This window comes from Anas platyrhynchos, chromosome 1, assembly GCF_047663525.1.
Source record: "Anas platyrhynchos isolate ZD024472 breed Pekin duck chromosome 1, IASCAAS_PekinDuck_T2T, whole genome shotgun sequence".
Lineage (NCBI taxonomy): Eukaryota > Metazoa > Chordata > Aves > Anseriformes > Anatidae > Anas > Anas platyrhynchos.
In genome coordinates this window covers 72,487,962-72,503,924 of record NC_092587.1, presented here as the reverse complement: position 1 = coordinate 72,503,924, position 15,963 = coordinate 72,487,962, and the positions used below count along the sequence as shown (strand labels likewise).

General features: G+C 41.0%; 1 protein-coding gene across 6 annotated transcripts in view; it reads right to left on the bottom strand.

The window, feature by feature from the left end:
• Nucleotides 1–5,127: 5,127 nt before the first annotated feature.
• PHF21B (PHD finger protein 21B) overlaps nucleotides 5,128–15,963 on the bottom strand; it is a 176,132-nt gene continuing 165,296 nt past the window's right edge. For 5 of the 6 annotated variants that reach the window (XM_072041399.1, XM_038173369.2, XM_038173370.2 and 2 more), the window contains 5 exons: nucleotides 13,981–14,003; nucleotides 12,386–12,544; nucleotides 10,881–10,956; nucleotides 9,837–9,940; nucleotides 5,128–7,455 (listed from right to left, as the gene is read on the bottom strand). In XM_072041399.1, the coding sequence (XP_071897500.1) occupies nucleotides 7,231–7,455; nucleotides 9,837–9,940; nucleotides 10,881–10,956; nucleotides 12,386–12,544; nucleotides 13,981–14,003 (587 nt within the window). In that variant the 3' untranslated portion in view covers nucleotides 5,128–7,230. The remainder of the gene's footprint in view (nucleotides 7,456–9,836; nucleotides 9,941–10,880; nucleotides 10,957–12,385; nucleotides 12,545–13,980; nucleotides 14,004–15,963) is intronic. The other variant, XR_011810829.1, reaches the window with a different exon arrangement.

Sequence of the window (15,963 nt, the reverse complement as noted above, 5' to 3'; positions counted from 1 at the left end):
TTTATTCATGATTGTTGCATTTCAGCAAAAGGAGGTTGCAAAGGACACAACTGTCTATGTTTTGTATTGCAGTTAATCTTGGTTTTGTCTGAGTTATCAGTAACAGCACCATAGCTTGTGTTATGGAAAACACACGGTTCTGCTCAGTGCTGTTCAGTGATTTGGCATAGCATGGTTCTGTGAATCTTCAGCGTGTTCTTAACATAGGAGGAATGTGGCTTCAAGCCAGTGGCTGAGGCTGGGAATCAACAAAACCTGAATATTTTTCCACTCTCTGACCTTGGTAAAAATACATATGTATAACTTTTAGTCTTGCTGTCTGTAAAATGAGGTAGCACTTGGCATTAGAAAAGTGCTTTGAGATTAAATGCTGATATGATAAGCAGTATAAAATGATTGTTTTCCATTTCCTTTGTGCTCTTCCAAAAATCTAGCAGTATTAAATGGCATTTTAAATGTAGTAGTCTTCAGGCTACACTGCATAATGGGAATGTGATTATTGGATGGTTTTAAGGTACCAGATCCCAATGGGGTGAAGTCCCTAGTTCATGGAAGCCAGCTTTGCTTGCTGGGGGGAGACAGGTCTACCTCACTGTGAGAAACACTCCATAGCCAGTAACTTAGGCTCAGGCGAGGATCTCAGTGAAATAGTAATTTATTCGCGATTACAATGGCGGGCATCCCACAAGCAGGAGCTTACCTACTAGTCACACGGTACCGTTTATATACTTTATTTCTCAATGACCAGGAGCAGGAGAGCATGCCTACTACTTCCAAAACACAGTTTATATACTTTTTTGATGACAGGACCCTCCCCTGTTTTCCCACTGAGTGAGTAATCCAGGTTCACAATCTATCTGATGCTTCACAGACAATGCATGGCCTTCAGTTGCTGGCTGTTAAACTTCAAATTTCTTTTAACTGTTTTACTGCTTGAAGTGGTAATGTTTCTTCACTTACCTTTCTTGACTTGACACCATGATTTTCACCTAATTGTTCTAAGGAGTCTGGTTGCATTTTACAAGGTTGCCTGCTAAGTTTTCTTATCACTGCAAGCATATCTCATTACCACATTTCTTACCCTTAAACAATGTAACTCTGCAAAAACATTTCTATTCCCACACTCACAGACGTAGTTCTCCAACTCATCCTAGGTTGGGAAAGAGCAGGGATTGCAAAAAATGAGCATCCCCTCAGCTAGTTTGCCTGGCTGTAGACACACCAGGTGCTAATTAGAAGCAGTCACTCCTTGGTATTGGTCACATGCCAAACTGTAGGTCTTCCTTTGAGTGCTTTGTAAGCTACCATTTCCCAGCAATTTATAACGCTCATTTACTGAATGAAGAGCAAAGTAGCATTTTCTTCTTTCAAGGTGGCTTCTTTCTTTAAAGAACAGGTAACATCTGTTATCCCTTGGTGTGGATAATTTGTTGCCATGTAAGAAAAATAGAGGCTCTGGTTCAGGTTGCCACTAGCGCTGGTGGGGACAGAATGGGGCAGGGGGACGGTGCGCTCCTGCTCCCCATCACCTTTCTGCCTCTCCAATTGGCAGCAACAAGAAGCACCAAGTGTGGCTGTGACTTCTACCCCACTCTTTCCTTGCTAACTTGTTCATCACAGGTAAGGAACTTCCCCAAATCAATTCACACCTCAGTAGCCAAACCCTCCTGATGGGATCCTAGCTGTAACCTCTCTAACCCACCCCCCCCAATCCTAAAGGAGCTGGCAAAATCCTACATCTGCCACAGAAGCCCCCGATCTCTGTCCTGAGTGCCAGATTTAACTATGACATTAAATCTGCTCTCATGAATTATTCAGAAGGGTTTGGAGTGAAATTCGTGTTAGAGAAATAGATGTTTCAAATTTCCTGACTTTAAGAGGAGTCCTGGAGGTGTCCCCTGCAGTTACTTTGATAACAGTTTCTCTTTACAAATGATAATTGCGCAATTCGAGCTTTTGTACAGTGTAGCCTTGTGAACTCTTCTCTCATATCAAAGAACAATTTTCAGATCATTTCCATAGCAAAAAGAAAGTGCTTATGGAGATAATCTGTTGGAAACACACATGCTGGATTTCAGTTTAAAACAATAAAATGCAGTCATGGAATGAGAAATCAAGTGTTACCTAGCTGACAATATACAGAGAATAAATTGCCTAAGCATTTTAGTTTACTGAGCTGTTAGGAGTTGAAAATTGGTCCCAAGATTAGTCTGATTATCAGGATGCTTCTAGCAACAAGCACTGAAGGAGGAAAGGAGTACTTTTCTACCCTGAATCTATGAAAAAATGTAGGAGGACTGAATAATATGTCATTAACCAAGGGAGGGTCTTTACAGTTCTTACAAAAAACTTCCATGTATTAATATCACTTACGTGTGAGCAGACGACCTGCATGTGCATGCTGCACTCCTTGAGCATCACAGAATCTCTCAGAGCCTTGCAAACTTTAATATTGTTATAAATGAGGTCTCAACTCAATCTGAATTTTGTAATATTTATAAAACAAATATTTCTATTAGGTACAAAAGGCAAGTAAACAGCACTGGGTGTGCGAGGAGTCTACGCTCCACCAACACACACACACGAACATCAAACATTCTAAATATACAGAACATTGCTTTACATACTAAATGCAAGCATGCCTATATTATACGTACAATCAGAAAAGGTAACAAACAATCCTTTAAGTTCCATGACTTAACAGTCTCCATTTTCCACTTCTTTTCTAGATTACTTACAAGTCTCCATTTTCCATTCCCTTTGAACAATATGTCTCGCTTTAAGTTGTCAAGCAACTTGGTCTTCAGGCCTTATGTATCCCTTTCTTCCCAGGTTGAAGAAAAGCATATCCATCTCCTTTTCAAGGCCCATGAGGCCTGGGTCAAAAGGCAAGTCCAGGTCAGCAGGGGGCGTAACAGCAAAAGCCTTCGATGGCTGTAGCAGCAGAGGGGCCGATGGCGATGGCGTAGCAGTCGGATCAGTAAAGGAGCCTGCAGCTCCCTCACTATCTGGAATGCCACACGTTTGTGATTGTGGCTCCACAGGGCTTTTTAAGGCCTCAGAGATTGCTTGCCAGGTGCCGAGCAATCCCACTACAACTTTGTCATTTTTAGTTGCAGAGTCCCACACCTTGACCTCAGTTTGGTCCCATATTTCAGGATCATAAAGTGTCTGATTGTTAATAAGGAGAATAAGCTGTAAGGTTACCAGGACAGTCTTTGTTCCTAAGGACGTATGATTCCCCATAACGCGCAACTGCTTACCAGCAAGAGGCAGTTGTGTGCACGGGTCCGCTTCTCTCAGCTCGAGCTTCTCTCCAGCTCCAGTGCACCTATTTCCAGCGACTTTCAGTACGAGCTTCTCTGAGCAGTTTGCTGAGTTTGGCCGAAGCTATCTTCATGAGGCGATCAATGTGCCTGTTTCTGTCCTGGTCTCCATTCTGCCAGCCTGTTCCCCCTCACTTCTTTTTCCTGCTTGTTTATTGATGTAACTTCATCGTGTTGCCTTTTTTTGTCTTGAGGACAGGCTCCCCTCTTATACCCTTCTCTCCACAGCAGTTCTTTTCAAAACAACTTTTCACTGGTCAAACAACTTCGAATGTAACAACAACAGCAAACACCTTAACGGCTGGAGAATAAGAGAACCATCTGGAGAACAAGAAACCAGAGACTGCATGGAGTCTCCTGAATCACCCTTCTTTGTTCCCTCTAAACTCTTTTATATTGCTGATGGCCTCGTCGTTAAGAGTCTAATGTTATCTCAACCACGGGGCTTTCCAACCCCCATGCCACATTCTCAAATCTCCCCCTTCTTTATTAATATCAGCCATTTTCTCAATGAAAATGGGAATTTCTCAATGAAAGTGGGGGGGGGGGGGTCGGAGGGGGAGGGGGAGAACACACCCAGAAGCAACAGCCAAGCCAAAAATCCTGTCTTCTCTGGAAAACAAAACAAAAGCAAATAAAATAAAATAAACAACAAAAACCTGCCCAATAGGTGCAAGCGTTATTGCTGTGTCTCCTGCTCTGCATAATTATTTGTGGTAGGTTTCATAGGGCTTTAACATTGGCATGCTCTATTTTGTTTGTTTGTTTTGATTCAAAGATTGAAGCTGAAATTCCTTTAAGTGGTATATTCTTTATTGCAGTGCTGGATGCACGGGGGATCTCTCCACCTATCGTGCATGCCCAAAGCTGAAAGCAGTCTTGAATTTATACAATCAATCTATCAATATACTACATGCGCCTATACATATTCATTACCTATCCCCGCCTTCCCTCGCTTCTCATGCTAATTAGCCTTTTGGCACCTTGCGCCTGCGTAGAGCCTCACAAGAATCGTGGGCAGGGGTCTTTGGGACGTGGGCAGGGGTCTTTGGGAGGAAGACCCCGAGTCTTCCTCACAGTGTACTTTTCACCTTTGGTCAGGAATCTGCTGAGTTGGCATGTTTCTTAATTGCAAGAGCTGGTGGTTGCTAATTCTTCCATTTGTTGTATCTTTATAATGAATTCCAATGTCCTGTTTTGAGATTTATAGTCCTTACATTTGTTGCTCTGTCTGTCTGCCGCTTCCTTATCATGAGTTCCATTGTCTTGTTTCGAGATATACAGTCCTTGTCTTGGGATTGTCCTTGCCTCTCCAATGCCTCCCCAATACTTCCTTAATATTTTCCTTGCCTCCCCAATGTCTCCTTAATCAGTTTGTTTGTTTGTTTGTTTTCATTGAAGTTGTGCCCTTCCACCTGCCAGAAACCAGACAGCGTCTGCAAAGGACCTAACCTCTCATTCTTTAATTGCTACATTTATACAGTGATTTATAAACAGTTTGGCAGACTGGGCCTATTGCTCTCATCCTAGCATTGGACCAATGCCTGAATGCACAGGTCTAAATGCAAAGCCTGCAAGGCTGCCACCAGATCTGCAGCAGCAGCAACTGCATCTCTCAGCCCGCGGCAAGTCTCCTTCCAGTAACCTGCCATGAGCAAGAACCCAAAAATTTTAAGATGGTGTTGGAGAAATAGGTGCTGGTTGCTTGCCCTCGCCTCTGTAGAAACTGGACAGGAAAGGCTCACAGTAGTCCTGACCAAGGCAAACTGCACCCCTTCAGCAAAGAATGGCATGACAACTGTTAAATTGTCAATTGAGTTTAATGCATCATAAAGAAGTAAAACTACATTGGCATATATAAGACAAACACTTTTTTTTTTTCTATGCACACTATCCACTGGACAGTCCCCTTTTCAAAATAACTACTTTTAACAGTCCAAGACACTTCTTCAGAAATTCTTCACATATTCAACTTTCCACGCTTTTCTTTTTTTTTTCTTTTAATTTGTCTGAGAAGGAAAAAAAAAAGTTAAACCTGAAAACATTTACATTGCAAGCCACATTAGAATGCATAATTGGCATACAATAACCAATGTATAACAATTGTGTTTTATTTAGTTCACTTTGTTCATCAATAAAAGAATATAAAAATCTTGTTCAACTGAGTGTTGTGTATTAAAATAGATTTGTATAGTACTGCACAGTTTCTCCCGGAGTTGTGAAAATGGTTGAAGGGACCATGTGCTGCCTAGTGATGGGCAACAGAACAAACCAGTCCCCCACTTGTTTGTGTTTTTTTTTTTTTTTTTTTTTAAATAAAAAAGAGAGAGAGAGTGAGATTCGGCACCATGTGATAATGCTAACACGAGAGACTAGCTTCGTGCCATGCTCTGGTGGCTTCTCACTTTCCTTAAGTATCTGTTGTGCTAATTGATGAAGAACTCAAACGACAGAGACAATGATATCTGGTGGGGGTGACACTGAGAAAAAACGGGGTGCCCGTCACTCACTTCCCAGGCTGGCAGTGGGGCTGTGGGAATGGTGGGTGGCCTGCGGGGGGCCGGTGGACCCTGGCAGGATCAGGAAGACTAGCTAGTGAAACAAGCAGGTGTGCAAGGGTTTTCTCAGGCTAATGCCAAATGCTTCCCAAATGTGCTAAAAGCCAATAGAATCTTAAAAAGAAATTGTTTCCAAAAAAACCCTGAAAAAAGTAACCCCCCAAAACAGCTTACAAACCCTTACGATCTGCCGCTGCCTGTCACTCCCCAAGAACTCTTGATATTATCCAGTAACAACCCCTTGAGGCAGTTTTTTTTTTTTTTCCTGCACCATTTCAGCAGATATTTCTGCAAGCAAAAAGGAAAAAACAACAATAATAATAAAAAAATACATACGATACCAAAAGTTACATACTTTTAACAACAAAAATGCAGTACAAAAATGTAAAGTTAACTTTTTGGCATATTATCTGTACTGTCAATAAACAAAAAACAGATTTTTTTTTCTTAAAAAAAAAAATAAACTAACAAAAATGAAAACCCCCAAAATAACCTCTTTAAAAAAACAAACCCAACCTGCCAATGATATCCACTATTATGGTTTATGCTAAATCTTACACAAAAACTCCATGAGAAAAATACACCAATAGCAAAATAAGTAAAAAGGACCTGCAAAAAAGTAAGGAGTTTTACAGTCACACTTTTTTAAATACTTAGGAATGCATATACAGAAGCATCAGCATGAAAATACTTCAATATTTTACTAGAAACGCTAACTTCATACAGTTTCTTTATTTAAATATCTGCAATTCTCAACTCTAATAATACTGGAAAAAAATGATCTTTTGTTCTGAAGGCTCTGTGAGTGTCCATTCTGGTCAAAACAGCCCCAGCTCCTGCTCGCCCGAGTCAATGGAGCCAACTTTGTTCCTTTGATAAGAATCCATGTCAAGTCCTAAGTAGCTCGGTTTCTTTTGATATCACCAATCTCCCTCCCGCAGCTTTCAGCCCAACTACGTCCCCACTAGCTCACTAACTCTTTGCGTTTTAAATTTTCCCCTTAAAGCAGAACTGCAAAACTGCCTGTCTCCCCACAAAAAGGATATTCCACTTTCTATCGGCTGTACTCTTCCTGTTCATCCTCAGTCATAAATACATTAAGGCCAACATAACAAAAAAATCTCATCAGCACTGAAGGTCTCGGCAAACACATAACCACGTCCTGCTCCCTGTGAAGCAGCCGCCACAGTGGCCTACAAACTGGACCTTGCTTGTTCCTTGAGAGTTCCTACGTGTACAAAACCCGAGATTGTTCCTTCTCTCCTTTGTCTCAGTTTAATCTCTCCTTTACGCATGGGTGTAAAGTTTCTCTTCCCCCTTCCTTGTCTCTGGTGCAGCCGGCTCTGTCAGTTGTTGCCCTGTGACTGCTGCAAGGCTTTGTGCATGGCAGCAGAGGCAGAGGAGGGTTTGATCCAGGGGACGGTGAGCAGGGAGGAGGTGGTGGTGGTTGTCATGGTAACCTGAATCATCTGCTCATTTTGGATCAGTCTAATGAGGGTTTTGAGACGTTCCAGTGATGACTGAGTCCCTTTCTGCTGGGCCAACAGGCTGTTTTTTAGCTCTAAGCATTGCTGTCAAACAAAGAGAAGGGGAGAGAGAAGGGAAGACTGAGAATACATTCAAATTGGTGTCAAACATCTCCCCAAACATCCTTTTGTGTCTCGAGTGCACATCCTTCTTGAAGTATATTCTCCTTTGGGGATAGCAAAAGCATGGCTTAACGAATGGAGCAAAAACAGTGTCACATCCACTGCAGCAGCTAAGGTAACAACACTCTTCCACGTCCAAATGCATGCAGAGAGCATTTCTGACCTTGTCCCGTATGCAGAAATGCCTTCTGCACTCCAGACAGGTTGTCAGCCTGGGACTGTAATAGCTGTATTACTGGAAAGCCACAAAGCCACCAGTGAGGTCTCTCAATCTCGCCCAATGTCACTGACAAAGATTTGAGGGATAAACCTCACCATGATGCATTTTGTGCCTGCGACAGATTTTATGGAGTTGGTACTGTGAAAGTAAGCTCTTCTCTCTAAACACGGTGTCAATAAATTTCTGGTGGAAAACTTAGAATCTAAGAATCTTATCTATCTTATCTATTATATTATCTTATATATTATCTATCTTATCTACTAGATTAGAATCTTAGAATCTAATCTATTATATCACAACAGTCACAAGAAAACCTTTTTACTGTGGGGTGGCCAAACTGCACCCCACCATCACTTGAAATGTTTCACACAAACTTACATGAAAATGAGCATGAGAGCAGGAGCCAAACAAAAGCATCCCAAATCTCCCTCTTCTCCAAGAGGAGATGAGGAAGAATCACTAAATCTCCCTCCTCTCTCCAACTTCTGCAGCTACCATCCCATCCACTGGACACCAGCTGGCCCATGAGGGACTATGTTATATACCAAAAACCAGAGCCTGCCTGCTAGATGGAAGGGGATGGTGGCCTCTCTATCACCTGACACCTCCCAGTTTCTTTCTCCTGTTGGTCTCAGAGTTCTGGCAAAACTGGTGACTTGTCCACAGATTGGTCCCCTTTGGCTACAGTGGGGTGGGAGAGTCTCCAGCTCTGGAGAAGTGGCAAGAGCTCAGCTGAAAGTCAAGTTGTTCAAAAAGACACTGTGTGGAGCTGCTCATAGATTGGTGTAGACAGGTGAAATCTCAGGTGAAAGATAAATCGATAAATCACATTCTGTTTGTACCAAATGATACCATTTTACCTGGGGGGTATATGCAAGTTCTCTCTTTAATTTAAATCTCTTTTAAGGAAAATATCAGAAATGAAACTGCTGTGTGCTGGAACACCTTCAATTGCTTTTCTCCTTTCAAGTGGACATATCTCCAATAAATGTAATCATTGTCTGGTATTACCATTTAAATAAGACTGTCTCCCTCTGAAAGATCCTGATTCTGCTTAGGTAGAAAACTTATGCTTTTGACAATAGTGACATATAAATGATAGCTGAATGCATCCCCAAATGCCTTTCATTTCATGAACACCTCATGCTACTGTACCCTCTGAAGCATTGGAGATATTCCATACATCAGAGTCACTTCTTCATACATGTTTATTTCCATTTGTGGTGGTGGTGACTATGCACAGTTACAGGGAATATTCCCCACTGTGATGCCTTTTAATAAATTAGTACTTTTCCTTCCTTATTTTAAATGCAATAAATATTTTAGTATGCCTCCTCTGGATAACTGCAGTGGTAAAGCAAGTAGTGACCAGTTACTCCTGCAGCTGCCACTTTGATTTTTCCAGGGTAAGAAAGTTTCAAATATTTATTGAGCCTGCCATGAAAACTAACAGCTACTGCTTAAGAGTGGGCCTGAGGTGAGCTAGCCCCAGATAAGCTCCTTCCTCCATAGAGGATAGGGATTGATTATAGCTTTGATTTCAGCCCACTCATTATTGCCAGAGACTGGTCCTCATAGCACAGTATGCATGGAGACATCTCCAGCAAACAGAGTTGTGAATCCGTTTTCACTCATGGAGAGGTTGTAACACCATTTATCCTCTAAGACAAATAAGGATGGCTATTTCTACCCCATCTCAGGAGTTCTGGAGCTGATGGACAAGCAGCTACCAATGGAACACATGCTTGTGACTGATCTTTCACCTGGAGAATGGAAATGCCTTAATGTCACTGGATAGATCAGAGCTGTGTAAGACACTACAAGGAAGGCAGGCACAGTTACTTTGTGTTTTTATGTGTGCAACAGGACTTCAGTCACCAGTGATTTCTCCACCTCAGGCTGCCCAAGCAGTTTGCTTTTGTGCATAAAGCAAGTCCAACATGTTCTGACACAGAAGTGTATGCATGCTTCAACATCTAGCTTTGGAGCATAAACATTTTTCTAACCACAAAATACCAGTTTTTCAAGCATAAATTCTTTATAAACATCTCTGTGGGAGACTGTCCCCAGTAAGCAGTCCTACCTTTACTGCATTGTTGAGAAGTCGATCTTTTTCTTCTAACTGTCTATGCTCACTCTTCAGCTCACTGCTTCTCTTTAATAACTTCTGTTTCTCTTCTTCTTTGACTATGGAACAATAACATTAAGGATGCAAAAGTTAAGAAAAGGCCATATACCAAAACTGTGTGCTTGACACCACGAAGCAGAAGCATGTGTTTTGAAAGGTGAGCTTAAGGTCTCAGAAGCCTTTTGTCAGCAAGTACAGATCTGGAGTTTCTGTTTGCATGTCAACAACTAGCATGCAGGACAACCCAAAAGCTATCATGCACCTTTAAGATGAACTAGAAACAACCCTTGGACCACATGCGACCCTGGAAGTCTTCAAGAAAGAGGTGTAGGGTATTTAAGAACTGGTCAGCTACCTGGTTCAGGTTCAGTGACCCTGGGTGAAAAGCACAGATCAAAACAATGCCATACTTCTGAAAAGCTCCTTACAAATACACTCTAATGCCAAACAACCAAACAGCCCATTGTAAAAGTGCAACAGGGAGCAAAACAAGAGTAATGGCCAATGTATAATAATACACCATCTGATACTAATGACTGTGATACCAAATAATAACAAAACAATTATAGACTGGTATTACTGTAGTACATGAGATACTAATCTGGCATCATGCTACAGACCCAACCGTACAGCTCTGCTTAGCCTGACCGTTGTCTCTCTGCCTCCTAGCCTGACATGATTCTGCCTCAAAATCCCATTTTTAGCCCTGTTCCCAGGAAGGCACGACTTCCATGATAGCCTCCTCCACTGAGTGAAATTCCTCTGAGATCAATCTCAGATTCCTCAACGAGCAAAGATGGAGAAGGAGCAGAGAGAGAGAAGGGAAGAGAAAGTCACCTACTGTTCTCAGACACAGCCTCTTATGGCCCTTTGCTTAATACTGCCACGATAACTGGTAGCATTACAACACTACTTCAGTTATCAGTGCCACGAAGGATTCAAATGGTATTGCCCATCACGAGCAGAGAATCGCTTCTCAAAAGCTGCATCAATCCCTACCTGTTTTATGAGTAACATAGGAGTGAACAATAGCCAGAGTTCCAGTCCATGGCACATTGTCATCTTTCTTTAACACCTATAAGCCCAGGAAACAACAGAAAGTTAGGACCTCACAAAGGCACACATTAATGTTTTTCTTCCTCCAGCCTCACAGCTCTGCAAGACCTGTCTCTAGGGTCCCTGTCTCCGAATTCACAAGCTGAGAAGCAATGAGATAATAATTTGAGTAGCACCCTCCACTGGGGATCACTCCTTTTCACATGCTTGTATCTACCAAACAGTGCTAAAGGGGGTTGCAAAGCCTCTGCTTTGTGTTGCCACGACGAGAAGACACGCCCTTGACAAGCAGACCTCCACACTGGTGGAGTATACAGGAGCATTGTGGATGGTCCACAGGAAAACATGACTTTGCAGACCTAATCCTGGGCTGCTCTCCTCTCTATAACTATGTACTAGAATTTCCCTTTGACATTTTCAAAGGAATGTAACAGTGATTTCAGCGCTAAACACAAAGAACTCTAAGGCACAAAATCTAACCCTCCACTCTACAGTTTAGTGACACTGCGCTGTTTTAGTAATTGTTTTACTGTTCCTGCAATCAGCATTATTCACAGCAACTAAACAAATTAGCATTTCTGACATAGCTATGATCAATAACTATCATGTAATAAATATGATTTAAAGAAGATGAAGTGCACTCCTTACAGCTTTCAGATCTACTGGTGAAGTGTCTGCTTCTGACACTGTGTACTCATACATAATGTTTACATTACTTGTTTTGCAATCTACATGCTGCTGACTTTCTTGTAAAGAAGAGAAACAAAGGAAATGGAGAGACACTTTCAATCTTTTTCCAGGACAAACCTCAGCAGATATGATTATGGTGAAGAGATAATAAAAATACCAGAAATAAATGCTGCAAACTGTATTAAAACCTCCTCAGTAGTAGCTAATATGGTCCCCTAAGCTGTGACCATAGTTTAGTTTAATTTAGTGGTACACAGATTCAAGGTTTTTCCTATTTTCTCTTCTCAGTGTGCTATGCTACAAAGCTGGTGAAGGGCCTGGAACACAAGTCCTAAAGTAAATAAGAAGCGGCTGAGAGAACTGGGATTGTTTAGTCTGGAGAAGAGGAGGCTCAGGGCAGACTTTATTGCTCCCTACAACTACGTGAAAGGAAGGTGTGGGGAGCTGGGAGTCGGCCTCTTCTCACAGGTAATTAGTGATAGGACCAGAGGGAATGGCCTCAAGTTGTGCCTGGGTATGTTTAGGTTGGAAATTAGGAGACACTTCTTCTCAGAAAGAGTAGTCAGGCATTGGAACAGGTTGCCCAGGGAGGTGGTAGAGTCACTGTCCCTGGGTATGTTCAAGGAAAGGTTGGACCTGGTGCGTAGGGACATGGTTTAGTAGGTGACATTGTTGGTAGCATGATGGTTGGACCAGATGATCTTGGAGGTCTCTTCCAACGTTAATGATTCTATGATTCTATGTCCCATGTAGCTTACCTTCTGTTGGCACTTTGGACAGACCCAAACCCCCTTGGGGGCAGTTTTGAGGGGTGGGTCCAAGCAGTTGAGGTGATATGCCCTGGGACATGTGCCACAGGGCTGCAAGTTAACGCCACGCTTGCAAGCAGTGCAGTGTTCATCATGGTGGATCTCATTCTGCAAGAGAGGAGAAAGAATGGCTTGGGTCAATTCAACCCATTGAGCACTTCTCCCTAGGCAGCACTCACAGCCACTGTTCCAGCAGCTAGGCTCATTCAAACACAAAATCTATGTGTCAGAAGCACCCTGGCAGCTGTAGAAGGCAACAGATATAACGGTGTATGACAGCAACAAATACAAATAAACAAACAAGCCAGAAGTGAGTTCCCTAAATTGAAATAGATAGAAAAATAAAAATCAACTAATCAAACACAGGAAGGAGTCAACTAAATAGCCAGTTTGTGATGTTAGAATTATTTCATTTGTTCTTGATAAAATGTCACTCTGACACATGTATCAACATTGGCAGCTCTACTTTAAAGCGTGGGTAAAAGTCAGTATGTGGATTACTTGTTCTTCAAGTCCAAGGCAGAAGGAAGCAAGCAAGCAAAAGTTTCTGGGGAAAAAGCACAGTTCCATGTTTTATGCATGATGCCTCAAAGAGCAGTTAAGAATACAGTATGCTCGAGTATAGCTTTTCCCTACATACCCTCCTTTTGTGAACTCCTCTAGAGGGCTCGGCTCCTCTGTCCCTCTGTTCTCCCTTTTGCTAATTGTTTTCTGTTCAGACTCTGACAAACTATCTTCAACAAGACTGATTAATACTTTGTCTGAAGCAATCTATAACATGAACTAAGACTCATCAACAAAGTTACAATGTCATGTAGTAAATAGCTATGCTAATCTGATGGCAATGCTAATTACTCTTTGTATAATTAAGTGCATTTTAATAGAGACCGATTTTGAAACTTTTATGGTTTGTGAAACATTACAAAGAAAATCTAAATTTTCCTAATACTTTTCCAGCAAGGAGAATAATAATGTTGTATCTTTGTTAATTCCAAACGTATATTTTCACTTTTAGGGTTATTAATTATAATGTTTCATGATAATTTTAGTCAGGTTTACATCTTGAATTTGAAATCAGTCCTGTCAAAACCAAATCAAACCAACAAACAAAAAACCCAACTCTCCAAATATTACTGTTTAAAAATTATCTACTCTAAATTTTTAAATGCAAAGTAAAGAGATTTAATATATATAACCTATAATGGTCATTCATTTTTCTTAAAATATTCATTAAAAAAACAAAAAAACACAACAAAACAACAACAACAAAAAACAAATCTGGAATAGCACTTTCTCATTTAGGGGATTCTACAAAGGGATTAAACTCAAGCTGTGTATATGCAAGCCCTTTAGATTCTGCCTCTGAAATAGTAACTCTGAGGTGCAAAGATTTACATAAATGAGAAATATTTCTCAAAAGTAGTATGAAAGGCAAAAAGAATACTGCAATTCTGTAGTAGAGACTACAATAATCAGAAGAAAGCTCTGAACTACACAGTGATGAAAAAAGACACTGGTAAATACACAAATTTTGCTACACATACCTTCCAGAATGGATCCTCATTTGCTAGCATGTGAAAGAAGGGTAGAGAACAGATTAGTGGGAAATATATCGCTGCAATGAATACTAGTTCTCAGCTATGGGAGAGATTTTAGTCAAGCTGTGATGTGGGACATTGTCAAAATTAATGCAAAAAATTATTTTCTTTGTGCAGAAAAGAATGCAATTACAAACAGAAGAATGAGCAGCAGCAAGTATTTCTCAAATTGAGATTTTAAAATTTACATTGCGGGAATCCAGCACCCAAAGGTCCGATAATATGAGAAGCACAGATACTATTTTCAGTTTTCAAAATGTTTACTGTGGAGCTCTTCTCTGTGTGTCAATGGTCTGAAAGTCTTTCTTAAGGACTTCAGCTTGCTGGGTGTTTAACAGTCTGGCTCTGAACCAGCAAGGCACTTAAGCAGGTGCTTAACTTGGAGTACAAAAGTGGTGCCACTGACTTACTGTTAAATGTGCTTAAATGTTCAGCTGATTCATGGCCAAAGTGTTCAGCTACTTGTGGGAGAGTTCTGTGTTATCATCAGCTCTTTATCATCAAGCTTCTCCCACCCAAAATGCTACTGTTTTCCAACCTTCTGATGAACTGAGCTCTGGTGATTGCATTCACAGCTTGATAGGAACAAGAAGCAACAGAGCTCCCTGGAAAACAGGCCAAGCCTTTCATAAAAATATTTGTGACATTGATCACACTTTGATCCAAAAATAAAAACGGAGAAAATTTTAACAGCTTTATGGAAACTGCACAGTGGCTTGTAATTTTTGCTGCTGACTCATAAGAGACTGGTACATGCTGTTCCAGTGACAAACAGCTGATGGAGAGGCCTTTCTTTGGATTGGATTGGTGACAAATAAACTCATATTTCTGTCCTTAGCTCCTTTGGTTCCCTCCCTGACCACAACTGGGAATACAGCTGTCCCAGTGTGAGCCCAGCAACCTGTGAGTTGCACACATAGAATATGCAGACACAGAGACACCATGCTCACACACATGTGAAAAGAGGAACATAGCAAAGGAACAGCTTCACCTAAGTTGGACCAAAGGCCCAAGGTCCTTTGCTAAGAGCATCTAACTCTGCTGCTCAGGCAGAGTACAAGAACTGGACAAGCACAGCATAATTTTTTAAATAAATTATTTTTTTTCCAAAAATTATTTTTCATAAATTATTATTATTATTTTTAAAATACTCCAGAAGCATCTTCCCAAATGCTAGCAGTCTGTAGTTTATGGGTTTCCCTAACCTGGAGTTTGCATCTTCATCTTTACATTTAACAGACTTAGATAGATTTTTCTTCCATAGATTTGCCTGCCTTTTCCAACAATTGTAGCTTCCTTTGGCATTCAGTTCCATAAATAAAAAATCTGCAGATGTCACTACATACACAAATACACACAGAGAGATCCATGGGTATATGACACCACGATTACTCAGGGGGCATAAATGTTATTCAGATAAACAGAGGCTTGATAACTGAAGAGTCTTTACTACAAATGATGTATGTCAGGGGATGTGACCTCATTTCAGGTAAGATAAATAAATCCTTTTTAATTGACATTTTGCTGAAAATTTACAAGAAATGTTCTCTTCTGTATTTCTGGAAATTACAGTTGTTTCTTGTACTTCATAGAGGTATTTTTAGTTTGTTTATTTCTCTTTTCAGCTCAGTTTTATTGTAAAATTCTAGACATTTTAAAATATGTCAAACTATGCTTTCTAGTTAAAATTAAACCAAAGATGGATTTTTTAAAGGAGTGTTTTATAGCAGAAGGGGCAGACGGCTATGCACTAAAGACAGACAGCTACACCTCTGTTATTTCAAGCTGTCTGGGACTGCATCTGCCTTTGGTCAGAGCTTACATCACATTGTGCACAACGGTGCCCAGTGCATGTAAGTAATTACAACCTCCAGAGGTGGGGGGTCTGATCTAAGGAAGTTCACTGTAAAATTGACAGAATCTGCAGAA